The sequence below is a fragment of the Pteropus medius genome, unplaced genomic scaffold (assembly GCF_902729225.1).
Source record: "Pteropus medius unplaced genomic scaffold, Ma_sr-lr_union100, whole genome shotgun sequence".
Classification (NCBI taxonomy): domain Eukaryota; kingdom Metazoa; phylum Chordata; class Mammalia; order Chiroptera; family Pteropodidae; genus Pteropus; species Pteropus medius.
In genome coordinates this window covers 20,687,028-20,713,454 of record NW_024344378.1, presented here as the reverse complement: position 1 = coordinate 20,713,454, position 26,427 = coordinate 20,687,028, and the positions used below count along the sequence as shown (strand labels likewise).

The following is a 26,427-nucleotide window of genomic DNA, read 5'->3' as shown; positions in this document are numbered from 1 at the left end:
TTTCCTCCCCGCGCATGCCTCCTTAATCATGTTCCATGGATGAGTTGGGATCAGCTCTTCTTATATACCTGTCCCAGTATCTCCCCTGTAATCTCAAAGCACTCAGGGATGTGATGCTGTTCCAAAGTAAAGAATGTTCTCTCGACCTAGTAACTTCTCCCTAAATGCCTCACAGAGCTTGCTGTCATCCAGATATGGGTTTGCCAGTGCCGTAGTTCCTCGTTGTGTGGATTGCTTTATGCGTGATGGAGGGCTGCAGAGGCGTTTCAGGAGTGCGGTTACTGCAACAAGAAGTGCTTCCAAGTAGCAGATTGCCTTAGCATAGGGAAACCAGCTCCTCGTTTTAAGAGTTGGTCACAGCTTCATGGAATCTGGGGATCTTGCCAATCACTCCAAGTATAACACAATCAGCATGGACTCAAATTCTCTTAAGAAATATGTCGGTTTCATTAAGCATGGTCACTTGAACCTCTATTGAGATGTGCACTTGGACCATCATTTGCACAGCCCTGCCTGTGAACTCAGAATTACAACTAACAGTGACATATGGTTGTACACCATAGATGTTACATGTGGACACAGCATATGCATTGACCAGGCTTTTGGCAAAAACAAATGTTGTCTATTGTCACCAAAATTCTTGAATGATACAATTAGATTGAACCCTGCATGCTACAAAGTTGTGTTGGTCATCAGTAATATGTATGGTATTGGAAATTCTGGTTTCCCATACATGCTTGGTAGCCATGAAGCTGGAGAATCAGACTTGGAGGTGATTACAAATGTTACCTCCAACACATCCCTTAGAGCTGGGCATACTGCATAGATGATTGTGGTGGGCTGTCCTAACAGTATGAAGCCTTCATTTGCTAGGTGTATGGCATAGCCAACACTGGAGTGTGTCTGATCTCCACAAGTGAGGCTGAAATCTCCTAAATCTCACTTGGAAGAGCCAGGGAGAGATGCTGAGGATACTCATGATTACGCTCACCGAGAAGTGGCCATCTTTGCAGGAACCTGGTTGCTTCCCATAGTTCATTGATCACTGGCATTCACAGGGACGCTGCATAGCTCTTTTATTAAAAATCCTGGGCTGGTTGACCTCAGGATCCATAAACTTCAAATTTGCCAGTCTTGTTTCATGTATAAAATGTATAAAATATCTACCTCATTGATATTTTGAGGATTAAGTGAAATAGTCTCTTTTGGCCTCCAAGATATGGCATTCTCCTGTGATGTCTGTCTCTCTCTGCTCCTTTGACATATACTTGTTGGATCACTCTATTTTCAAGGTAGTCATCTTCATCTTAGGTCTGTACTACCACTTTCTTATTTTCTTATCCATCCTCATAATTTCACCTATACTCTGATGATCCCAAAGCCTTATCACAAATCCAGATCTCTATGAGTGGTAGGTCTGTACTACCATTTTCTTATTTTCTTATCCATCCTCATAATTTCACCTATACTTTGATGATCCCAAAGCCTTATCACAAATCCGGATCTCTATGAGTTTATAATTATCCGAGCTCACTAAAACTCAACATATCTAAAGCAGAACTCATCTTTTCTTAAATCTGCCCCTTCTCTTCCAAATTAGACTGTAAACTCTGAGACAAAAGAAACCATGTTGGGAAAAAAACATGGCTATAGAAAATGCCTAGCACACAGGAGTTAAGTATTTGCCGAAGGACTGAATGAACTCTTTTATATCAATAAAATAAAGGCTATAAGAAAAATGGCAAAGGCCTTAGGTCCCTTCCCCATCCTAGGTTGCTCAGGGAGAAGCCACTTGTGAGATCCTGGGATAAAAGTTGGGCCTAAAGCCCTGGCTCCTGTTACACACAAATACTACTTCATTTCAGTGGTTATAGGTAACATGAACATAAGGCACTTCCTAAATGTTCATGGAAAAGTATTTGAATTTAATTTGATAGTTTAAATATTTTTGAAAATGTTGGTTGATAAAAGCTGTGCTTGGAGCTGGGTGACAGACATGCTTTTAATACAGGGTTTTCATCCTAGAATGTGAGTTTTTCCAAAGAGATTCCATTTTAGGCCTCTTGCTTCAGACAGGTTCTGTGGGAATGCACAAAAAAAAGAGGCAGGGAAACAGTCCCTATGGAAGACTGTATTTTCTTAAAAAACAGGCTGCTACTACTTCCTGTGAAGTTTATAAAGTGCCTTTCCCTTTGCTTAGTCATCCAGAGTGAAGTCAAAGGGCTCAAAGTCTTTCCGGAAACGGCGAGCCAGGGTCTCCTCCTCTTCCTTGCTGATCTGACACTGTCTCCAGTCAGACTTGTCGGGAATATTAAGGATGGCTTCACTGGCCAGGACCTCCCTGCAGAAAGACCACAAAGTCAAAATAAACAGTATCAATCTGAACCCCCCTATCACTCCCTAGCCAGAGCTCTCCTCAGCATCACTCAAAGAAGGCATACAAATTCCTCTGACTTTATACCATTTCTCTTGCCCTGAGTGTCATATCTGCCAAGAATGGCACTATTATAATCAAAATCATACCCATTTTAAGTGACCAGCTCACATCCTACCTCTTTCCTAACCCCTCAAATCCCATTTACTTCTCTGAACAACTTGGAACCAATTTATTGGCACTTAGAGAGGCAACATGGCACAGGAGAAAGAGGGCAGGCCCTGGTGTCAGAAATATCAGAGATAATTCCATTCCTAGCTCTGTCACTTAATATGACTTGATTTCATCCCTGAGTCCTGATTTTCTTAACTTATGAAATGCAAAATACGAGTTTTGTGTGGTATGGAGATAACACAATCAAAGTAACAAACTAGCTGTGATTACATCCTGCTTTAAACTCTAGTTTTGTCATCCAAATTAGACCAAGAGTTGCTTAGGGCATGGTACAAAGTCAGGCACCTAGTATCACACCCTACTCTTTCTGCCTTTCCTTTTAGGGCAGCGGTCCTATGAGAATCCAATGCCTTATGATCTGAGGTGGAGCTGAGGCAGTGATACTAGCACTGAGAGGGGCTGCAAATACAGATGAAGCTTCACTTGCTCGCCCGCCGCTCACCTCCTGCTGTGCGGCCCGGTTCCTAAAACAGGGGTTTGGGGATCCCTGTTTTAGGGGATTCAGGCCTACACAGGCACAATAGAACAGGCTCAATATCAACAACACTTATCTTAGTTCTTAGGAGTAAAAACTACATACAGACACACACACACAAGCTACCTTCTAATTGCCAGTGCTTTATATTTTTATTTATTTTTACTTTTTTTGATATATTAGAAATAACTATTTGCTCATCTGTATGGTTCATTTTCCACTTTGAAGCTACAATAAATGGAACAGCTGAAAACAAATCATACGAGTCTCCTAAAAGTCAGAAGCCCTGAGCCAAGTTCTAGCTGCCTAGGCAAACCTTGAGCCTACTTCATCTGTAAAATGAAGAGAACTACATTTCTTATACAGCAGGGGGAAAAAAAGACTTTTCAAGTATTTTTTTAAATTATAAAATGCTATGTAACTGTAAATTAATATTTTGAAAAATACTCAGTGTTGAAAATACAACTACCATGAGCATAAAATCATTCAAAGAATCACTGCTGTAGGCTTATGCACCTGTGTGTATGTGCAGTCAGTGCCTAAGTCATCAGTGCTCACATCTGCACCTGTTGCTGAGGCAACAACAAAAGGATAATGTCAAATGTTTGAAGCTCTTAACATACTTGCTCTCATTTGTCAATTATCTTTCTGAAAATGTAGACAACTACATTTACTGGACTTATCCAATGGTGGCAATTTCTTGGAGGCTTTCCAAATTAGTCTAGGAAAGGGCTCAAAGTTGACTCAAAACTCAGTTCTAAACAGGGAAAAAAACAGCTGCATATCAGAGACACCAGCATCAGATAAACTGCTATGTACATTTTGACTCTGTTCCATGCAATATCTCTTCTTGTCAGCAAATTCCTGTCTTCAGTCTTTGCCTGATTTATACCACTCCCTATATGGTTTGCAGTTATGTTCTCCCTGATATGAGCGGAAATAATGCCTCATCCAAACCTTTAGGACACTATAGAATAATGACATTAAGACCACACATTTTGGGGTCCAAAAGGCATGGGTTTGAACCTACCACTATGACCATGGAAAAGCTACCTAACTACTGTAGAGCTATGCTGTCTACAATAGGAGCCATTAGTTATATATAGATATACAAATTTTAATCCTAATTAATTAAAATTAAATTAAAAATTCAGCTCCTCAGTTACATTAGCCACACTTTAAGTGCTCATGGGCACACATGGCTAGTTATTACTGTATAGGATAGTGCAGATTTATAAAAGCTTTTTCATCACTGTGGAAAGTTCTATTGGGCACCGCTCTAGAGCCTCATTCTCCATATTGGTAAACTGAGATGACAGTACCCACCTTACAGAGTTGGGAAGGTTAAATAAAGCAATGCATGTAAAGTTCTTAGCAGAGTGCCTGACACAGAGCATATGTTCAATGAATGGTAGCACTTTATTCCTTCAGGCTGGAATGCCCAGTCAAATGTTTGCCCTCATTCTCTCTCAGGCTTAACTTCAACTCTTTCATGAAGTCTTTCACTAAGCAGACATGAGCTCTCTCTTCTCTGAATTTCTAAAGCACATTGTTCCTCAAACTCTTGTAATGGTACTTTTCACATTCTGCATTACGTTACTATCATATATGTATATATCTGACTTACCCTAAGATTGTTGGTTCCTTGAGGCAAGGACTGTTTCTTATTCGGCTTTTTATTTAACTGTCTATACAGCCCACTCCCTTGTTTAGAGCGGGTCTAGTGAAAACACATTTAAAATAAGAAAAATATACAAACCTTCCAAACTGCAAAGGAAAATTCTTTTTAATCCTGTGGAAAAGTTTCTCTCCTGTGTCAAGTTCAACATAAAAATAGGCTGCTCCTGGCTGTGCAATCTAAAGTAAACAGAGCTACATAAGGATATACAATAGTGTTTTGAAAATCTAAAATCCTAGTTCATCTTTTACAAGTTTTAATTTGGCAAAGAATTCAGTCTAGAAGCACAAGAAAAAGGATGTGAGCAGCTATAGATCCCAAGCCCTTACTGGAAATAGAGCTAAAAAAGCCAGACTGGCAGATAGTACAAAGATCCTCTCAGTGGCACCATCTTTCTAAGTTCCTGCCTTAGGAAATTTCTAATTTCTTACTCATCCCAGAAAAGCACTGAGGCATTGCTGTAATACCACCTTTGTCTACAATCTAATCAATAGTTCATGTTCTAGTTGCAAACTGTCACCTGCCTACTTAACATTTTTGGAATGCCTTACTAGTACCTCAGGTTTAACATGTCCCCTCTTGTTTTACCTGCTTGATGTCAGAGTGCTCTGGGATTTCCAGTAGCTCTATCTGTTGCTCCTGTGCCTGGGTAATGAAGGCATCTTTAATGTCATCAGTAGCACAGCGACTGAGTGGCACAGGAATGACCTGGGGTTTGGGGGTAGGGGGAGAAGGTAGAAGAAATTCTTTGTGCAGGTCCCAGAGAAGTAATGCCTTCTATAGTTCCTGAGAAGCAGCAAGTCCATCACAGGGGTAGAGAACACCCCTCAGTAGAGATTCTCCTCAGGCCAGTCAGGTTGATGTCAGCCTGTCTGTAAGGACTTAAACTTATGAGGTAGCCTGCCACATGTGGGAGCTTATCTTTGATATGGGAAAGGCTAGAGAGAAATTTCTTTGTCATCAAACCTTTGCCAGCTCCTATATAATATATGTGGCAGAGTCAGGCCCATTTGAAAACTTAACAAATGTGCCAGAAAGAAAACCACCACAATTACAAAGTATCCATAACAATCTCCAAATGTCTGAGCTGCTAGCCCCATGCAGGATCTGTGACTATTTCTTACCTTTGAGTGGTCACTCGTGTTGCGCTTCACACATAATACCCAATCTCTTCCAAACTCTACCAGTCAAAGCCCACATCTTTCCTGGAACCTTCCTCAACTACACATTCTTTTTCTAAACAAGGGACTTACTATCTGTGCAGTTCACTTATACTTACCAGGCACTTCCCCTGAAATCACCAGACTCTTTAGCCTTTTAAATGAACATTATTTAAATATTAATGTGAAAATTCATGTTAAATATTTTAAATATTTAAAAATTTTGTTTTCTATTGAAATCAAATATTTAAATATCAAATTAATTATTCAAATTAACATAGTTTAAATATTTATCAATACCAGGTCCCCATAGGGCCCTTCCAAGTTCTTGGGCAAAGCTCCTACCTGTAGCTGGAGATGATGGCTCTTATAATTTCTCTCAAATAGAACACACCGTTTTCCTCGACTCTTAAAGAACTGCCTCAGTGTAGCCTTATACTTTTCCACCTCTTCCACCACCTCTGCTGAAAGCTCTACCACTGACTGGTAGTGTCCAATGGGCAGGATAAGGACATGGTCATCAGATAAGCCTCCTTTGGCCAGGGCAAGGTAGCACTGAAGAAGAAGCACATAGAAGTGAGACATCAATACTGCATGTATGATTCTTCAGGGAGAAAAGCTTATACAAAGAATAATCCTGGGGGTGTGAAAAAAGTGCTCAAAGAGGCTATTAATAGAAATTCTACAACTTTAAAAATTCTGATTTTAGAGGTTATAACAACAACGTTCTCAAGTACCTGCTGAAGAATGAAATTAGATGCAACAAATAATCTTCAAGTATCAAAAGAATTGGGAGCATATGAGCAGCGTATAAATAGGCTTTTGGCTTCAAACACATCAGAGCTGAAGATTCTTAGTGGGCTTCCTGTTGTTTTACCAATGTGTGGCCATGGGCCATCAGCATAGTTCTCTGTAAATCCCTTGAGGAAGAAAGCCAGGGAGAAAAGTAATAAAAGGAAATAGAGAGAAATGGATACACACAGGAAACTCTAAATCCTTTGCCAGATACCCAAATGTCACCAGAGGTTCCCAAAAGGTTTCCATGGGACAAAGGACAGTGTATATTAAGTGCAGACTTGATTACTAGGTAGGCTCTAGGCTAAAATCCTCATGTGGCCTCCTATTTGGAGTGCTGGGCTGGGCCACAATCAAGACCTGAGATGCTTTTGCCCCTCTAGCATTAGGACAAGATGAGAAACAAATACATTTCCTTGATTATCCCCTAGGGTCATGCCCTGGGCAACAAAAAAGTAAATGGAAGGGAAGGGTCATTTCTCCCTGAGGCCTAGAGCAGCACTGAGCTAAATCACCAATTCCTAATCTCTTTTCCTCTACATGGCATTTTGAACCTACTGAAGCTTCTCAAGCAGAAAGCAGTTCAAAGGCTGCCTTATCATACAAGGTGTGAGAGAAGACTGGCATAAACTAATCCAAAGAGGGAAAAAAGATCTAGAAGAGATAATCCAAAAAAGGAATTCCCTTAACAGCAAGAGCTTTTCAAGTTTGCTCTTCTTCATACTGAAGAGTTCATCCACAGGCTCCATAGCCCAATTGTACCACAGGCCTGCACCCCATTTAGTCTTCCCCCAAGAGCTAGGAAATGTGCCAATAATAAAGACATAAAAATTAAATGTAAAAGACTGGGACCACTCAGTCTCAAACAACAAAGGCAGGAGAGGGATTGACTTAGAGTGCAAGATGAAATAGAGACGCTAATCAGTCATTCTATAGGAGGCCATGATAAAGAGCCCTCAGATTGTCAGGATAATGTGCTCAGAAACAAAAATTAGACTAAGCCAATGAAAAACAGATTAAAGTATCTGTCAGCAGAAGTGCCACACACTAAGAAATGGATTGTAAATTATTTTCCTCAGGAGCCTTGGCAAACAGTCATAGGTGTTAAAGGTACAAATGCAACCCTGAAAATTAAGCTTTTTTCATTCGCAGTAAATGAAAAGGATAATGGTCTATATAGATCCCAGCGAAATGAGGATCAAAGATATCACTCAAAACCTAATCGAACTCTGCCCAAGGAAAAGTATCTGAGAAAATCTGAAATAGGATGACCTTATTGTGAGACACATACTTTATCAGAGGTTTCCATAGTCTGAGTAAAATCATCCTCAAGATCATCCAGTTCTCATAGTTGGATTCAGTACTCACCAAGCAACCTTATTATTTTATTACTTGGGTTCCCAGATACCCGATGTGGCTGTGGGGATTCCTGTCATTCAGAAGCTATAGCCTCTACTACTAAGCAACACTGAGAATTTATCACTTTTTACTAGTATGGAGTAAAAATAGAGTTCGAGAAGTACATAAAAGCATCACCCTAGAAGATCCATACCTATTTGTCAGAGGGGGAAGAAGGGAGGAAGCAATTTCGTGAAACTGATACTACAAAACCACAGGAGAACTGCTATAATCAAAAAGAGACAATAAAAAGATGTTAGCAAGGATGTGGAAAAACGAGAACCCTCATACATTACTGTTAGGAATAAAAGATGGTACAGCTATTTTGGAAAATACTTTGGCAGTTTCTTAAAGAGTTAAAGATAAATTTGCCAGCAATTCCATTCCTAGGTGTCTATCCAAAAGAAATGAATACATATGTCCACACAAAGACATACATGCAAACATTCAAAGCAACATTATTCCTATAGCCATAAAGTGAAAATAACCCAAATGTCCATTTATTGAATATATAGACAAAATGTAGTATATGCATACAATGGGATATTTGACTATAAAAAGAATGGAATACTGATAGATGCTACAACATGGATGAGCCCCAAGAATATTATGCTAAGTAAAAGAGGCCAGACACAAAGATCACATATTCTATGATTCCATTTATATGAAATGTCCAGAAAAGGCAAACCCATGGAGACAGAAGGTAGATTAGTGGTTGCCTGGGGCTGAGGGTGGAAATGGAGAGTCACTGTAAATGGGCATGAGGAATCTTACTGGAGCAATGGACATGTTCCAAAACTGTATTATGTGACAGTTGAACAACTAGGTAAGCTTATTAAAAATTGCTGAATTGTACACTTAATTGGGTAAATTTTATATGTAAATTATGACTCAATGAAGTGAATAGAAAACAAACAGGTGTCTCCTCTGTAAAAGATCCATAGAAATAACTCACATGTGTGCCAATGTTGACCACCAAATGCTTCTCCACTTCAGGGCTGGCAAGGCAAAACCAGCAGGGTCCTGGAGGCTGAGCTTCATGTGGAAGAAAGCCAAACATTACTATGGTCTAGGAACTCCAGCAAATAATAATCCTTGTCCGATCTTTATATCCTGCAAGACTGGTATACAGCACTGCCACAATGAGCTGGGCCTGTTCTCTTCCCACTATGACCACACACACACAAACACATCACCATTATCAATGAAACTAACTTCTACTAGAAAAATTCTGAATTTGTAACTATTCTACAGGTAGGAGATCCAAAAGTAATAACCACATACTGATGAAAATAGCATATAACTGGCAATAGGCTGCAATGAAAGAAAACAGAACTGGGTGTCAGGAGCCCCAATTCCAGTCCCAGCTATCCAACTAGCCATCCATATGACCCCGGGCAGTAAGTTTACCTTCCCAAGGTGAGCTTCTTCATCTTTGAAATGAGAGGGTGGATAAAAAGGACCTCAATGAAATAGCCTTAAAGTCTTTTCTACCAGTTTGATTATTCTATTTTATGAATCTTTATTGGTTCTGTAGGCTCTTTACCTCACATGTTTTACAGACATGAATGAAAGGGGCTGTTTTAATAGTTCTTACAGGAATAGTCTCAGCCTCAAAGTCAGGCCATCTTTGTATTATTTCATTTTTATTATTGGTCCTAATGACTCATTGTACAATTTTCTTCTGCCAGAAGAGGCTCTCTTACAATGCTGCTTGGCTAAAATAACAGTTACTGCTCACAGAGGAGGTCTCTGGAACCAAGGTACTTACGAGGTTTGCGAGGCTGCTTTGAGTGAGAAGAGGACTTGCTATCTCTGCCTGTAGATGAACGCTTCCTTCCCTGCTTTTCGTTTATATCAAAGAAAAATTGACAGGCTGACTCTTCCTGGAATGGCCAAAGGTAGAAGAGTAAATGATATTAAACTAACATTTAGATAAGTAGCCAACCATTCACGTACAAAGGAACATTCCTGCCATGTCATGTCTATCCTTCCTCCCAGCCCTTTCAGCCTATTCTAGAGAAGATGACTGGACTCTTAGTCATACTTCTCAACACTTATCCAAGATACCACCAAATTCATCTCTTTGGAAAAGAAAATTAAAATGAAAGGTATACAGTAATTCTTGCCTAAAACAACATGAACCCACCTGAATTCTTTTCCCTTTCTCTCTCAATAGGGCCATACTGCAGTCTTTAATTAAAAAGATGAGAAGGTTGCTCATTTAAAAAGTTTGAGAAAGCAGACCATGTATGATAGAAAGGGAATTTGACATTCCTTGCTTTAGTAAATAAAAAATTAATTTCAGAAAAGTCTGCTATTTAGAAATTTCTTCAGAGTGAATCATTACCTACTAGCACTCATTATAAAAATCACAAATTAACTGCTACCGAGCAGTTGTTGGATACTTGCCTGAAAAGTTAAGAACAGAGAATTAACTTTAGACAAGAAAAGACTTAACATGTGTAACCCAAACATGAACCAAATTTAGAGAATGACTTAAAATATGAAACTGTTAACCCTAAACTACAATAAAAAAAGAGCTTACTTGAAATCTAAGGCTTTCTAAACAACACCACGATTTCTCAACGGAAAAAAAAATTAGATTCTAGGGATTAAACTTGTCTTATGAATTAAACTATAACCAGCAAAAGTATACATGTAATGGGCAATCCTGCCCAGAAAAATGCCAACTCTCAATGAGAACATACCTCAGGGGAAGGAATTTGCTTTCCTATGGATACTTCCTTCCCAGATTTTCTGTAAGGGTTTTCAGTGACATCTGGAGGCTGTTTTACCAGTTCTGCTGCATCCATTAGTTTCAAGGGAGTAATACTGAATGCATAAAGATACTTTAAAGAAAAATAATATAACATTAAGGAAAATACTATTTATCCAAATGTAATCCATCTATTTTATAGTGATGATTTCACAGAAGGCTTCAAAACTGAGTAAAATTAAAAGGGCAGCAACTGGCCCATCTGTGGCTCATGAAATACCTAGCAAATCAGGTGCCAACTCAGTGACCTCTGCAGGGGCTAACAGAGCGCTGACAAGCAACATTCAAAGTCTCCACCCTTACAAAAAAAAAAGTCAATACAAGGCCTAGAGGGACTTGCTCCATAATCCTTGAAGACAAACTGCTTCTGCCTCTGAGTCCTTTATCTTTCTTTGTATACTTCATCAACAGAATCATGGCACTGTCATTCTTTTTTTCTAATGAAAAATAAATTGGACAACTTAGTTTTTCCCTCTGAAACTATACAATTTCTGTTGTATATGCTGATAAATTTTTTTAGGCACTAGTAGCAAAGAAATAAATTATTCATTTGAATATCTAGAATTTCAGACTAATGGCACAGGTACTGGGAACTTTATTTTTTTTTCCACCTACAGCACTTGTCTTCCTATGTGGTCTCCCATCCAAGTACTTACCAGGCTCGACCCTGCTTAGCTTCCGAGATCAGACGAGATCGGGCATGTTCAGGGTGGCATGGCTGTAGACAGTACTGGGAACTTTAGATGTAATATGAACAGATGCTTAACCTCACTACAGATCATGGAAATGTAACTAATTAATAGTGATACACCATCTTCATCTATCAGAATGGCAAAAACCGTAATAAAAACTTGATACTACCAACTGAGAATGAGAAAGTGGATAGAAAGCAAACAAATTCATACACTGCTGGTGGGGGGTGTAAACTGGAAGAAAATTTTGAGATGAATTTAAGAATGCTTGCCAAATTAAAAAATGTGCATACTCTTTGAATGAAGCATGAGCTGCTTAGGGCTGAGGCTAACTTCACAACTCTGAGAGTAAAGCAATAGACGAATAATACTGTGAGTGATATTCATTCTTGAACAGGCAGTAAAAAAACAATTACAAATCTAAGAATGCATTGGTCTTAAAAGCTTAAGACATAGAAAAGAGAAAATGTGTATTTGCTTATTTTTCTTATGTACGCTGTTTATAGTATGTTACAGTGGAATAATCTCCACATTATTTATCTATTTCCCCCTTTGACCAATCATTCTGATGTTAGCTGTCTCAATCCACAAAATTCTGCTTTTGGCCCTACTGAATCAGAAATACTCTCAGGGAATTAAGAAAAATAATGTGCTTTTCCTGGTATATTTACCTTCATTCACCTGCACTGTTTTCCAGTGCAAAGACAGATTCCAGGTATCATTAAGATTTCTCAAAGCCAAAGGGGGACTTAGGGAAATCTCTGAGAGGACCTTATACTTCTGCTAAATGAAGATGCTAAAAGAAGCAAAGCCAGCATACCATCTGAAGGCAAATTCATTAATACCCACAGAGACAATCACACGAGAAGAAAGAAACAGCATTCATTTGAAATCTGCCTTTGTTCTACTGGGCCTGTTTTCCCAAATCTGGCTCTAAAATATCCTACAAAGTACCCAAGGAAAGCTGACCCTTCATTTCCGTATCTTTATAAAGGAGTCACTGAGGTGCTGGGACACTGTGGTTGGGGAGAAGATCTGAATACTAAACTGGGCGAGAGAAACACTTATCAGGCCAAAAATGAATATTAACCTACTCCCAAATACTCAAATCTTTACCTTTTTCTTCTCTGGATTTCCAACATTAGCCAGAGCTATGAACCTGGTGGCATGCTGTGCATTTTCCTGCAGAACGATGTGGTTTCTATAATATATTTGAGAGATAATGGGTTACCAACAAACTTTACTTTTGATTTACAATTGTAAAATATGTAGACAGCATCAGGCCATGAAAAGAGTCCTGAGTCCATCGCCACCAGTAAGATGCTACCTGTCCATCTAGTAGGATAAACATCCCTACCTTCCAGGGCTGTTGTTAGGGAAAAATAACATCATGTATCTGAAAAGTACAAAAACTCCAACTTTTAGTTTTAAAAGAGTTGTAAAACTGGCACAAGGTTGATAAATGCTGAAGCTAGGTGATGAGGATAGGAAGGTTCATTATACTGTTCTCTCTTCTTTGGTGTAATAAAAAGTATAATAATGAAAACCAAAAAGAAATGAGTTTTAAGTGGAAAAAAGTATGCTTCAAATAGTAATATATAGAATTTCATTTTTTCTAGAAAAATCATAAATATACATGAATGTCTGTATTTCATAGACAAAAATATGGGAACTGCATATGCCAAAATATTTTTTGAGCTTTTTAATAACTATTCCACATTGAGCAACTATTATTTGTAATTAAAAAAGGTACAGCATTAGATATATTTTTTTATTTTTAGTAAGTTGAACATTAATACAGATGCCAATCCCTAGAGGTCTTTATTTTCCTCATGCCTCAGAAATTTTCTAAATGTTACAAAAATATAATTTTACTTAAAAATCTAGCATATCATTTTACATAAAAAATACAAAATACACATTTTATAGTCACATTATTGAAGGAAAATAACCAAAAGATAGTCTGTCTGCTACAACTTGTTTTTTAAACGGAGCAAGTACATTCATAGCTGGTAAATGGGACTGGTATCAGTCTAAGGTGAAAGTCATGGTGTTTCACATGCAACTGTCTCCAACTGTTAAAATGACTGGAACAGATTGACTCGTAATTAAATGGAAGTTTTAGTAATACATGAAGACATTAAGAAATAGCCTGAGAAGTGTCTTTCTTTAGCACAAGTAGTAACTAGTGCAGTAACCTCAGGGATTGCTAACATTTTCCACTATTAAGTTATCCGGGTGTAATAAGCAAAAACAATGTCCCTCCCACAATGATGTCCATGATTTAATCCCATAACCTGTCAATGTTAGCTTATGCAGCAAAGGGAAATTAAGGTGACAGATGGATTTAATCACGTGCTAATCAACTGACTTTAAGATAGGGAGATGATCTTGGACAACCTGGACAGACCCAACATAACCCAAGGGTCCTTAAAAGTGAAAGAGGGAAGCAGAAGAGAGAGGGAAGTGACTATAGAAGAAGGTAAGAGTGGTAAGAAGGATTCAGTCAGAGTCGCTGGCTTTAAGATAGTGCAAGGGAGCTATGAGCCTTGGAACGTAGGCAGGTGGCCTTTAGAAGCTGAAAAAGACAAGGAAACTGATTCTCCCCTCGAGCCTCTAGGAACAAACACAACCTGGCCAACATCTTGATTTTAGCCCAGTCAAACATGTGACCTATGGAACTATATGGTAATAAATTTGTATTGTTTTAAGCTACAAAGTTTGGAATAATTTGTTATAGTAACAATAAAAAACCAATACCACAGGGAAATTGCAAGTACAGATAAAGAAGTTGGGAAGTCGTTTCCCCCATTTAAAATAAAAATGACTGATGAAGAATGCTACCCCTGAATGGTATTTTTAATTATGATAAATTGCTCCTCAAGGAAAAACTTTAAGTTTCACAATACAGGGATGTAAAGCATGGACTGACTGTAATTCTAGGTGCAAACGTTAGTAGAGATTTAACTACACTAGTATTTTTTATTATGATAGTTATAGGTTCTCGTTATAACTCTGGTTAAAAAGTTACACAGGGTTTTTTGTTGTTTTTTTTTTAAACAGCTTCAAGAGCTAATTCAAATACTATACAATTCACCCATTTAAAGTATACAACTCAATAGTTTTTAGTATATTCACAGATCTGAGCAACTATCACCACAATTTAATTTTACGGCATTTTTAGCACTGGAAAGAGAAACCCTATACCTATTAGCAGTCACTTCCCATTTCCCTCTAACTAGCCCCTGGCAACCACTTATCTACCATCTCTACTTTGTAGCTTAAAACAATACAAATTTGCCTATTCTGGACACTATATATCAATGGAATCATACAATATGTGATCTTTTGTGTCTGGATTCTTTCATTTAGAAAGATAACGTTTTAAAGGTTCACCCATGTATCAGTATTCCATTCCTTTTTTTCTTGAATAATATTCCATAGCATGAATATACCTCTTTTTTTAAATCCATTCAGCGGGTTATGAACATTTGGGTTACTTCCACATTTTGGCTATTATGAATATTTATGATTAATACTATTATGATAATTTGTGTACGAATTTTGTGTGAACCTATATTTTCATTTTGATTGGAACAGGAGTGGAATTGCTGGGTCATATGGCAACTCTATGTTTAACCTTTTAAGGAAATATCAGTTTTGCAAAGCAACTGCACCATTTTACATTCCCACCAGCAATGTATGAAGGTTCTAATTCCTCCATATTCTTGCCAACACTTGTTATTGTTTACGTCTTTGAAGTGATATCATATGGTGCTTTTGATTTGGATTACACTAATGGCTAATGATGTGAGCATCTTTTCATGTGTCTATTGGCCATTGGTATATATTCTTCAGAGAAATGTGTACTAAGATCCTTAAAAGCTGAAGAGGTTTTGAGTGGCTTATTCTCATAACTTCTGTTTTTGGTGCATCGTTTTAAAGAACAAGAAGATTTTCTGGAATGTTATACAGAGATATAACAGAAATATCACCTATGGTTATATCTTAGGCTGTGGTATTACGGGAAAAGGGCAGGTTATTTTCTCCTTTTTGCTCTTCTATACTTTTTTAACTTTCAACAACACATACATTATTTTTGTGTAAAAAAGTTTTCATAAATTATTTCAGGGATTATCCATGCCCTTTACAGTAAAGATAATTCAGAGTTAACTTTACTTAACTCTATCACTTATAAATCACTGGTTTTATTTTCTCTGCAATACATCCTTTAAAAACTCTACCTCCACTCAAACTTTAAAAAAAAGAAGGAAAAAACTGATACATGGTCTTGATTCCCAAACTGAAATACTTCTAGTGATTATATTGATATTAGGACTATACAAAGAGTACTGTTTGACCTGATCAAAACAGGAGTTACTGTGCTACATCAAGCCATGATAATTAAACAATGTTGTTACCTCAGACCCTCAAACCTTTCAGGGGCTCTATATAGTGCAATCCCTTGTATTTCAAATTAGAGAACAAACTCATAGAAGTTTAATGACTTGAGAGTCACTCATTTCAGTGCCTGAGTAACTAAAAGAAACTAAGACATTATATTGCTGAAATGAACATGAGAAGTTTACACAGAAAATCCAAGGCAAATTCTTCAAAAAGCCAAAAAGAACAAAATGCTACTCACCGATATGGAAGCCTCTCATAATAGGTCTTTTCCAAAGCAGCAAAATGATATCTTGGTTTCAAGACTGTGGCAAGACTGGAGACCAAAGCAGAGCCACATTTTTTGGTATCCACTTCTCCCTGGTAAACAGAAACTCAGTCATCTTTACAGACCTAAGAGGTAACAAAAAATGCAAAGAAATAACAAGACATTTTGCAATGTCTTTGATATCTGTATGTAGATATAAATTTAGGCAGTAGGGTTTGCATAGTAAACTCCATACTTATGGCAATCAGAGAACTCTGAAACACAGAGGGAGAGCTGAGCTATTATAAATACAGAAATAAGAACAACTGCTAGAAGCTAGAGGTTAAAAGGTAAGTCCTTCACATTAATACCCAAAACAGGGTTTATTAATTTTTGGAAAGTAAACTCTCTCTGAAGCCCACACACTACGCTCCTATAATTCGTTTTGTTGTGCACCTATAGTTCCGACAATGCAGATAGACAATGAAGAATATAAAACTTAAGCTAGCTTTCAGGGCTCCAAGGATCCACAGAATATTTAGTATGGAATATAAAAGGACTTCACATAAGTATGCAAACCTTTATTTTACTTCAGTCAAGGAAGGCATGGTTTGTAGAAGGCCACGACCATGCCTTTATTGTAAAGTTTGTAACATAAAGTTTGTCAAAAGTTAGGCTTGTTCCCAGATCATCCCTAGTTTCCATTAACAACAAATTATGTGACTTCTCATCCACACTATTACGTATAAACTCTAAGAGAAGTTATTAGCTGGAAATAAAAAAATCATCAAAGTTAATTTTCCAGTAAGTAAAGAACTTCTACTGAATACAGGGAATTGGCCTTGAGCTTAGTTGTAGCATCTTAGGAACTGGTGAACTGTATTGTTTTCTCTCCTACATCTTATACGGTTATTTATAAACTTTAATCAAAATTCTTTTTTAGCACCCCTAAAATGAAGGGGCCTCATTCTTCTGATCCTCCTTTACAGAGCATCACATGTGTCTTTCTCACGTCCACCATCAGCTTAATAGTCCTCTGGATCTTTCCTAGCTTTGCTGCATCTTCTCCACACTGCAATCAGCACTGCCCTTTGTATTCTAGGTGAAGAATAATCACGGCTTTGTGGAAAGGGAAGAGTATTGTCCCTTTTCAACATTCTCCCTGACAATGCCTGGTATCTTGCTGGTTTTTTGGTATAGACATATTGTGCTGAAGTGGCAGACTGCTTTACAGGATCCTTTCTGGACCCCTTCTGATAACTCTGCATCTATTAATTGACATTTGCCCCTAAATGCATTTTTACACTTCCCTTCACTGAAGCTCAGCTGATGCTTTCTATACTAACACACGACCTTTCCAGATCTTCCTTAGGCTTATTTCCACCAATATAGTATTTCCCGATCCATTATAGCTGTCACTCACCAACCTGGTGTACATCCTCTTCTAGGCTGCTTATAAAAATATTAAGATCAAATGCTAGGTAAGCTCCAATGCATCCCAACATTAAAGCTTTCACATTAGAGAAGTACCAAGTTTCCAACATCTCATTTCCCATCTTTGTATCTCTCAATCTTCGATCCCATAATGATTCCATTTTTTAAAAAAATTGATAGGCAAAAAGCTATAATCTGTAATGGAAGGGGGAAAATATGACTGCAGAGCTGCCACTAGCTATAAATCTTTTCACTAAAAATTAGTGAATACTCAAAATACATTAAGAGGAAGCCTGAGAGACGGTACCTGAAGCAGACAATATAATCTAAAGAACGATTCAGTCATAATTGAGATTTCAGCAATCTCATCTGTGAATCGAGCTTTCATAGAATCAACTTTTGCTTTGGTCAGTTGATATAGCTTTAGGTATCCTAAAAAAACTCACAGAAGATTTCTACTGACAGGTACTAAGAGCCGAAATACTCAATATAAAAAGCAAAAAAAAAAAAAAAAAAAGCCCAAATTAAGCCAATGCAATTTGCTTTTAGAAATTACAACTGAGCAAGCATTACTCACAGAAGAATTCCCAAAGTTCCCCACATATTTGGGCCATGGGGATGTGAGCAAGATATCAACACCCTTAAACTGGGATGTTGAACACAGCATTGTCCTCAGGAAAGACACATCTTTGGGACTAAAACTGTAACCTGGGACTGGCTCACTTAAGGACTCTGTCCCACTGAGGTACACAATCTGTAGTCCCGAGCTTCCGGTGAAGACACCTTTACGACCTGGTTCAAAGAAACATGGAAAAGTTTTAGTCAAAACTGCAAATGACATGTCACTATGGAAATGAATCTCGATCTCTGCCACCGACTCTCCTACTTCCCTGCCTTCTACACGTCTGAATGAGTGTAAACTCTCCTGGAGCCCCCTTCTGGCTGCTAGGCCTCAGTGTTGGATGGCTACAACAGTATTGCTGTTCAGTAAAAGCAGCCCTTATGTAGAGGCTGCTGGAGTCCCTGGCTAGTCGGTTTACCCCAGGTGCCTTACAAATGAAAAAAGTTGGGAAACACTAATTAAGAGAAAGGCTTTCTGCCTACTAGAGGAAATGCTACATGGAGGGAAAGAAACCCAGACACCTGGACATGGGGTGAAGCAATGAGAAGAAAAAAATAACTGCAGTTCTGAGGAAGGTGCAGCCTAGATGTATTCTTCATGAAGGCAGCAGCTTCCAAGAGAAGGAAAACATTTCAAAAGTATAACTGTTTAGGAAAAATTAGAAACTCTACCTCTTCTAAATTTATTTTTCACTTGTGCCTTCAAGACCTTGCTCCACCAGTTTTCACCTTCCTTTCACCTGAGTCTCTTCTCAACTGGCTCTTTCCATTCAGAAAATAGAGTATTAAACATACTAATTAATATACATACTAATAAAGGAACACATATACTAACTGACAAAGTTCTTCCTCTTCAGTTACAAAGTTCTCAAGAGTAGTCTGTCCTAAATGCCTTACCTCTTAATTAGTTTCTTAACACACTAGTTTCCCTCTCCCATCATTCTCCTAAAGGTCACTAATTGCCAAGTCTCTACTCCTGAAACTGTTCTCTCTTCATTTAGTCTATAAACTTAACATCTTTACCGCTCTCAACAGTCTTCTAATCACTTTCACCTCTTTGCCTACCCTCTAGATGAAGATATATGCCCCAACCATAAGGTACCATCATCTGCCTGCTTCCCTTCTCATTATATTTCTTTAACAACTGTGATCTTCTTGAGCTTTATTTTTCATCTTTATGGGACTAACTCCCCAAAATCTATACTTTCAACATTGACCTTGTTTATAAACTCTAGAAAGATCATATCCAACTATATGTTGGATGTTTTGCCAGCACTTTAAGCTCAGTATCACATGTTTATTATCAAGTTCATTGTTTGCTCCTCTTACTGGATCTCAAAAAATCTTGCAGAGAAATAACCCAAATACCTCAGCTGCTCTTTCCACTCCTGGCACTAAATTCATATGGTAAAACAGCTGCCATAAATATCTCCAGTAGTGGTCTTAACTCAAATCTAATAACTACAATTAGAACTGCTATTAAGACAGGTCCATGTTAGGAACTACAACAAAAGAATTTCAAAATGTATATCTCGCAACTGTGATTAAAAATAAGAAACAAAAATCTGTCCCTCGATTTTATGCCTAAAGGAGACCCATATAATTGAAATAAGATGAGATTGCTTATAGTAGGGCCACAGTCAGATGTAGAGAACAAAGGCCATGGCAGACTACAGTGGGGAGGGAAAGTAAGGACATTCACAGCAAAGAAAATGTATAAGCTTTCTAGAGAAATGAGGGATCAAGAAAGAGGAAATATGAAGGGCAGTGGAGCCATTTTAAGAAAAAAAAAATGAGCTGAATGTTCCAAGAGGCTGCAAACTTGACAACAGGTGAAGGGAAAACAAAAGCAAAATTTGACAATGCTTTTTAAAACAGCCAGACACTGAAAGAACCACTAGAAGAGATTCAGGGGCGTGGGGAAAGAACAACCTTAACCTGGAACTGCAGAGTGGACCTGGAACCAGAAAAAGGACAAAGGGAGTGAAAAACCCAAAGATCGGAGGTAAAAAATTGAGTTTCCAAAAATCTTTAGTGAAACCTAGAACTATAGCTAGTTAGGAATCCAACAAGTAAGCTGTACATATCTAGCAATGTTAAATGGTGAGACTACACACAAGGAGTTTAAACATCATTTACACCTTAAGTGCTTGATACACTGTAGACAAGTAGTTTATTCCTCTATTTCAAAGAGTATATATTTGGTTGTGGGAACACAAGGAGATTGGAGGGAGGTGGGAAAGACCACAAAGGGAAAAAATGCCAGTTTTAAGGGTATTGACACAAACTTTGGGAACGAATCCCTCTGCCAACACCCATTCTCTCAAGCAGTAATGGCAGACGAATCCAACCACAAAAATCCAGATACTAATTCCTAAGGACACTTTATTATGTTGATTATAAACACATACACACACAAAATGTCAACTTACCCAGATAAGTAATGTTTTCAGCTAATTCACACCCATCAGCATCTTGGAAATATTTTACTGTTTCTTGGTTGTTGGCACCTAGCACATATGTCTGAATAGGAGCTAGAGATAGAAAGACAGTAAACCATAGTTACCAGATCTGGTTTGAAACTTGAGAAATGCTTCCCCATAGGAAAAATAATCATAGCAAAAGTAAAGAGTCTGCAATCCTACCTGTAGAATATGCTCACCAACTATGATATCCTACACCCAACCTAGCAGCCTATTAAATGGTGTCACCAGGTTGATGAAGTGACATCTTAAAGAGGATGATCAATGTATAATTAGGAAAAAACACAAAAAAAGGAAAAAGAAAAAGATACGGTTGTATTTATTCAATTCCTACATACTTAGATTTTTCTGGAACTACATCCAACCAAATTCAAAATGTGAACATTTAGATGCATTTGCATTCCACTCAGATCAATGTAGAGCTCAAAAGGAAATTCTTAAATAACTAAAACATGTGAAAAACAACCCAGCAAGAATTGTGTAGCCTTGAAGCTTTGTTAGAAATCATTTGTTAAAAATAATTCCATACCTTTCTTGATGCCAGTTTTATACTCCTCCCATTCAGCATTTGGAATGGAGCCAAAGAAATTTCCTACACACAACAGCAGCTAAAATGAGTATTTTAAACAGATATGAGATTTTTTTTATCAGTACATAATTGATAGTAACCTTATTCAGCTAATTATCCTAAGTAATGATCACAAACCAAGTTTTTTCCTTAATCAATTTGCAGAATTTCAATAGATGAATTCTTTAGCAGCAATTGTAGTAGCTACTCTAATTCTATAAACTACTAAATTTTGGCTCACTGGCTATCAAGTTCAAATTGGGGATGGGGAAGAGGGAGTCCAGGGAAAGATGGAGAAATAGACCTAAAAGAATCACTCTGTGAAATACAAACTTTAAACATTAGGTACCCTGAGAAATACAGGGCATATAAAACGCATTTCCTGCCTGTTGGCCTTTACTCAATCTTTAACCCAATGAACATACTGCCCCCATATCTGTAATAGAATTTACAGTCTAGTTGGTGACCACACATAACATTTATATATGGTTCTTGGGTTTGTGAAGCATTTGCTCATATGTTATCTGACTTAATCTATACCAAACACTCATGAAACACATTTCTGCTTCCCAAACCAGAGGTCAGAATCACTTAGGGATGTTCTGCTAGTCTTTTTTTCAGGTTCGTGTACAGTAAAATAAAGTAACAAGATTGAAATTCAAAAAATATAAAAAGGTAAACAGGTCTCCCTTCTTCCACCACTCTGCAGCTACTAAGTTCCTAGGCTCACAAAAGGAACTCAATCTAACAAAAAAAGAGAGTATGTGTTCAACTGAGAAATGAATAAAGGAGCCCAAACTTGATTTTAGTATGTTCGACTACAACAGTAAAATTATATTCAGTAAAGAGAAACATCTTACATCAAAGTTTCCACTTTTCTTCTGAATTGTTCGAACTCTATTGAATAACATATCAAACTTTCCTTCAACATCTCCACAAGCCAAGCTGCAAACAAGAGATAAACATTAAGGCAATTCAGGAAACATGAATAGGCCTGCTAGGTTTGGTAAATACTTATCTTCCTGGATCAGGTAGAGATGTGACCCAGTCTCTCTGAGGTTACCTGAGACATTCAGTGCATGTGAACTATTTCTGACCACTGGACAGCTCCATCTAACGGTTTCACCAACACCTCCAACTCACCATATCTAAAATTTAGCATATCATTTCCTCCGAAATTGAACCAGCTTCTTCTCCTCTCTTCCCAAGTTTCGTGGATGGGTCTACCACCGAGAGTCAAAAATCTCCCTTCCAGTCACCAAGTTCCATCAATCTCCTTTCTCAAACATCTTACACACATATTATCACCACCTACAATATGCTAAATGCAATATGCCAAGTAATACTGTAAGAACATGTTAGAAGTAAAAAGAGGAGGAATACTCAGTTCAAGCCTCAAACAGTTTTACAATCGGAGAAGGAGAGATACTCTGATAATTGTACATTTATATGAAAAGGGCTACAATAGGAGTTATATGTAAAGTGTTATGGGGTAGGGAGGTAGGAAGTGGCAAGAGCTCAGGTTCATAAGGCAGACTGGCCCTAAGTTGTGAAGTAACTTGTTCTATCATCTCATTTCTGAGTTTTTATAATTCTGATTTACATGTTTTTTCCACTTCTCATATCATTTCCTTAATGTCTTTTAACTCATCTTGAAATATAGTTCTTACTGATTTGTCATTGCTTTTCTGGTGAATTTTATTGTCCATATCACTGAATATTTTCAAGCTGAGAAATGACATGATCGTATCTGTTTTAGAAAGATCATTTTAGTAACACAGTCAAAGGTGGTCTGAAGAAACAACTGACTGTAAGCAAAAACATCAGTAAAAAAGGCGAAGTCAAATGAAGATGGGGCGGGGTGGGGGTGGGGGGAACAGATGAGAAATCTAGAATTCTGAAGACCTGAACACAAAGTGGAGAGAAGTAGGATGGGAAGTGAAGGATAGAGGATAGCTGCAAGGTTGAGCAACTGACAGTCTGTGATATGGCAGGGGCAAAATCAAGAGAGAAATATAATAAATCTGGTATTAGATGCAAAATAAATAAGCTTACACTTCCTCTGATGCCTTCTCTTCTTCCAATCCATCCTTCAGACACCCAAGAGTTTAAAACTTAAAAACATTAAGAAAATCAATTGCCTGCAGAACCACAGCCTTACACAAGTCCCAGGGCCTTCTCTGAGTTTCCCTAACATAAACCTTCCCTGCCGCCAATCTGATTACTCTCTGCTCTTGCCATTCTCTGGGGTAGTTACTTCTCCTAGCATCTTGAGTGTAAATTTTCCCCATCGTTCATGGCTTAGCACTTCTCTAAAGTCTTCCTGACCAGCTCAGAAAGTCACTTTCAAAATTCCAGAAATCCATACAGCGTCTCAGAGCAAGCTCTGTAATAATCTATTAAGCATTTTTATTTATCTCTGAGCACCACCTCTTCTAGGAGGCCCTTTGTCTCCTATCACTCATCAATTCCTGGTGCTCCGATGGGATCCTGCACTTCCTCTATCATAGCAGTTGTCACATGTAATTATAATTGTTTCCTGGAGAGCCATGTCCAGTTTGTACATCATAGGACACCTCAAAATTCATCATCTCCTCGTCTGGTCCTTTTCCAGTGTTTCCTCTCCCGCTGAAGAGAAATAGAAATCTAAAACCCCAACAGTGCTGACTCCTCACTCACAACCAAACCTTATCTTCAAGCCCTATTGATTTCATCTCCTTAATAAACCATGAATTCCCTGCATTTTTCTTCTGCCATCACTCTTATCTAATCCTAGCTGTCCTCTATTTTGGCTCTAATTTGTTCTCCACACTGCCAGAATCGCTTTCCAAAATGAAAACTTGATCATGACAAGGCTTTCTTAAATATTACACGCTATTTTTAAAGATAAAAATATTAAACAAGGCTCGATTCTGACTCCCCTGAGTCCTCACAATGAGGCAAATGCTCCAATTATACACCTTCTCAGAACTGTGAACCTTTTTTCCTGACATTTATCACTACCATAATCTTACATTTATATGGATTCTTTGATTAGTATCTGTTCCTCTGGACTATTACCTACATTAAGACAGGAACTTCATCTGTGCAACGCCCAGCACAGTGCCTGGCACACTACAATTGTTCAATAAATATTTGCTGAATATTTGTTGAATTAATGGATAAATGAAGTCCTCTTTTCACCAGCCAGGTGCACACCCCGCCACACACACACCCCACACCCCTCCCTCGAAAAAGTGCGCCAGGGAAGAAGCACCATCTATCTATCCTGCCCAGGGCCCATCAGTGGGTTCCATGCCTAGAAATTTTGGTTAATAAATGGAGTGCAGGAATAAATGAACAGGAATTGATGTATCAAAAGGTCAGCACGGCCTAACACGGAGGCCTGATGCTGGGAGCTTCCGCTTCTCCCAAGGAATGTCGCCAAATGTCTCCCTTCGGAAGCGAAAACAATGGTGAAAAGAGGCCAGCCGCAGTGAGGCCAAGACCTGATAAGAGCTCACCAGCATGCCCCGCTCTCACCCTCCCCTTTTCATCTTCCCTTCGCTTCTCGTGAGATCCCGGCCGGGAGACACGGGCGCGCGCACACACAGACACACACAGAGACGCACACAGACACACACAGCGGCTTCCGATTCAGGGTCACTCACAGGCGCAGAGGTTTCTGAGCCATCAGTTCCTACAGCGTGGGTTGGGACGACTACTCAAAGTGGGGACACCGATCCCGCGCTCCTCAGAAAAAAGCAGCCGCGCTACAATATGACGTCACACACTCTAACCAATGAAGGTTCAGTTACCTACGGCGAGTGCTGAGGGACAGAAGACTCTTTAGGGTGGTTTTGCTTCACTGAGGAATTGAGAGGCGAGCAAAGGAGAGAGGGAGGGGAAATGACAAAAAGGAATCTCATTATGATTTTTTATTTCGGAGCAACTGAAGTTATTTAACTGCTAGGAAGTTCCTAGCACAATAATGGGCCCTAACCTAGCCTAACCTAACCATATCACTGTAGTGGGCAGGATAGATTCCCTCCACACACATTTTGTAGTGTTAACCTATTAAAAAGTTACAAGAATAATGGCCATTACCCCAATTCAATAAGTGTCAATATGTTGCCAAATTTTCTCCCTTTCTCTCCCTTCCTCTCTCCTTCAAGGTGTACAAGCACTTTTATTCTCAATGAATCATTTAAAAGTAAATGGCAGATTTCAGGAATACCTCTACATGCATTTCCTAAGAATAAGGGCATCCTCCTACATAATCATAACACTAACACACCTAAGAAAATAAACATTAATTCAATAATATCACCTAACCCAAATCCATAAAGTTCCTTTGTCACCCCCAAATTTATTTCATACCTTTTGTTTTCATTCAGGATCCAGTCAAGTTTCACATTTGGATTTGGTTCTATCTCCAGTCTCTTTTAATCTACAATAGCTCACCTACCTTCTTGGTTTTTTTCATGATATTGACTCTCTGGAAAGTTCAGGCCAATTGGTAGGAGACAATAGTATGTAAGGAAATGGAAGCAAAGGTGAGCGTTCCTGACAACTGAAGAGCATGGAAGACTCACCAACGGCAGACAAGCAGTTCAAAATTAACTAAAACTTAAAATAAGTTTAAGGAAGAAGAACAAAGTTCTGGTTTTCCTCATAACTTCTCCAATGTCTTTTTGGGATATATCAAGTTCCCTGTCTCATAAATATCAATGCCCTGCTTTTCTGGCACACTAAGCATGCATTTTTACTTTATAGGTAATACAGCACAGCCCAGGGAAAATGACAAAAAGGAATACGTTATGATTTTTTATTTCGAGGCAATTGAAGTTACTGAGCTGCTAGGAAGTTCTCAGCATAATGTTGGGCCCTAACCTAGCCCAACCTAACTATATCACTCTAGGAAGACAGATATCAAATCTGAATCTTGAAGAAGAGTGGAAGTTTGCCAAACATGGATCGATAACAATTTCAGGAAGAGGAAATAACAGTAAGATTCGAAAATTCATCTGTGGAATTCTGTATTATCTTTAAAACTTTCTTACAAATCATAATTTATTGTAAAGTGGAAAGCTTATGAAAAGAAAA

General features: G+C 38.3%; 1 protein-coding gene, 1 non-coding gene and 1 pseudogene across 6 annotated transcripts; all 3 read right to left on the bottom strand.

Moving 5' to 3' along the window:
* Positions 1 to 1,061: 1,061 nt before the first annotated feature.
* Positions 1,062 to 25,131, bottom strand: CWF19L1 (CWF19 like cell cycle control factor 1). Of its 5 annotated transcripts, none has more exons than XM_039871512.1 (14): positions 24,993 to 25,131; positions 22,203 to 22,287; positions 21,304 to 21,382; positions 20,724 to 20,825; positions 18,248 to 18,462; positions 16,231 to 16,349; positions 12,702 to 12,786; positions 10,826 to 10,966; positions 9,886 to 10,000; positions 9,070 to 9,149; positions 6,267 to 6,476; positions 5,350 to 5,469; positions 4,843 to 4,940; positions 1,062 to 2,341 (listed from the first exon to the last, which is right to left on the bottom strand). In XM_039871512.1, the coding sequence occupies exons 1-14, from the start codon at positions 25,013 to 25,015 to the stop codon at positions 2,197 to 2,199; spliced, it is 1,617 nt and encodes a 538-aa protein (XP_039727446.1). In that variant the 5' UTR covers positions 25,016 to 25,131; the 3' UTR covers positions 1,062 to 2,196. The 5 variants fall into 5 exon arrangements, with proteins under 5 accessions (XP_039727446.1, XP_039727449.1, XP_039727447.1 ...); XM_039871515.1 differs by having other exon boundaries at positions 21,304 to 21,366; positions 24,993 to 25,086; XM_039871513.1 differs by lacking the exon at positions 24,993 to 25,131 and adding an exon at positions 24,954 to 24,972.
* LOC120609779 (small nucleolar RNA SNORA12) lies at positions 5,667 to 5,814 on the bottom strand. The gene has a single exon (XR_005654839.1). It is a non-coding gene; the product is annotated as a small nucleolar RNA SNORA12 (small nucleolar RNA).
* LOC120609932 (uncharacterized) lies at positions 11,502 to 11,619 on the bottom strand (annotated as a pseudogene).
* Positions 25,132 to 26,427: the final 1,296 nt, after the last annotated feature.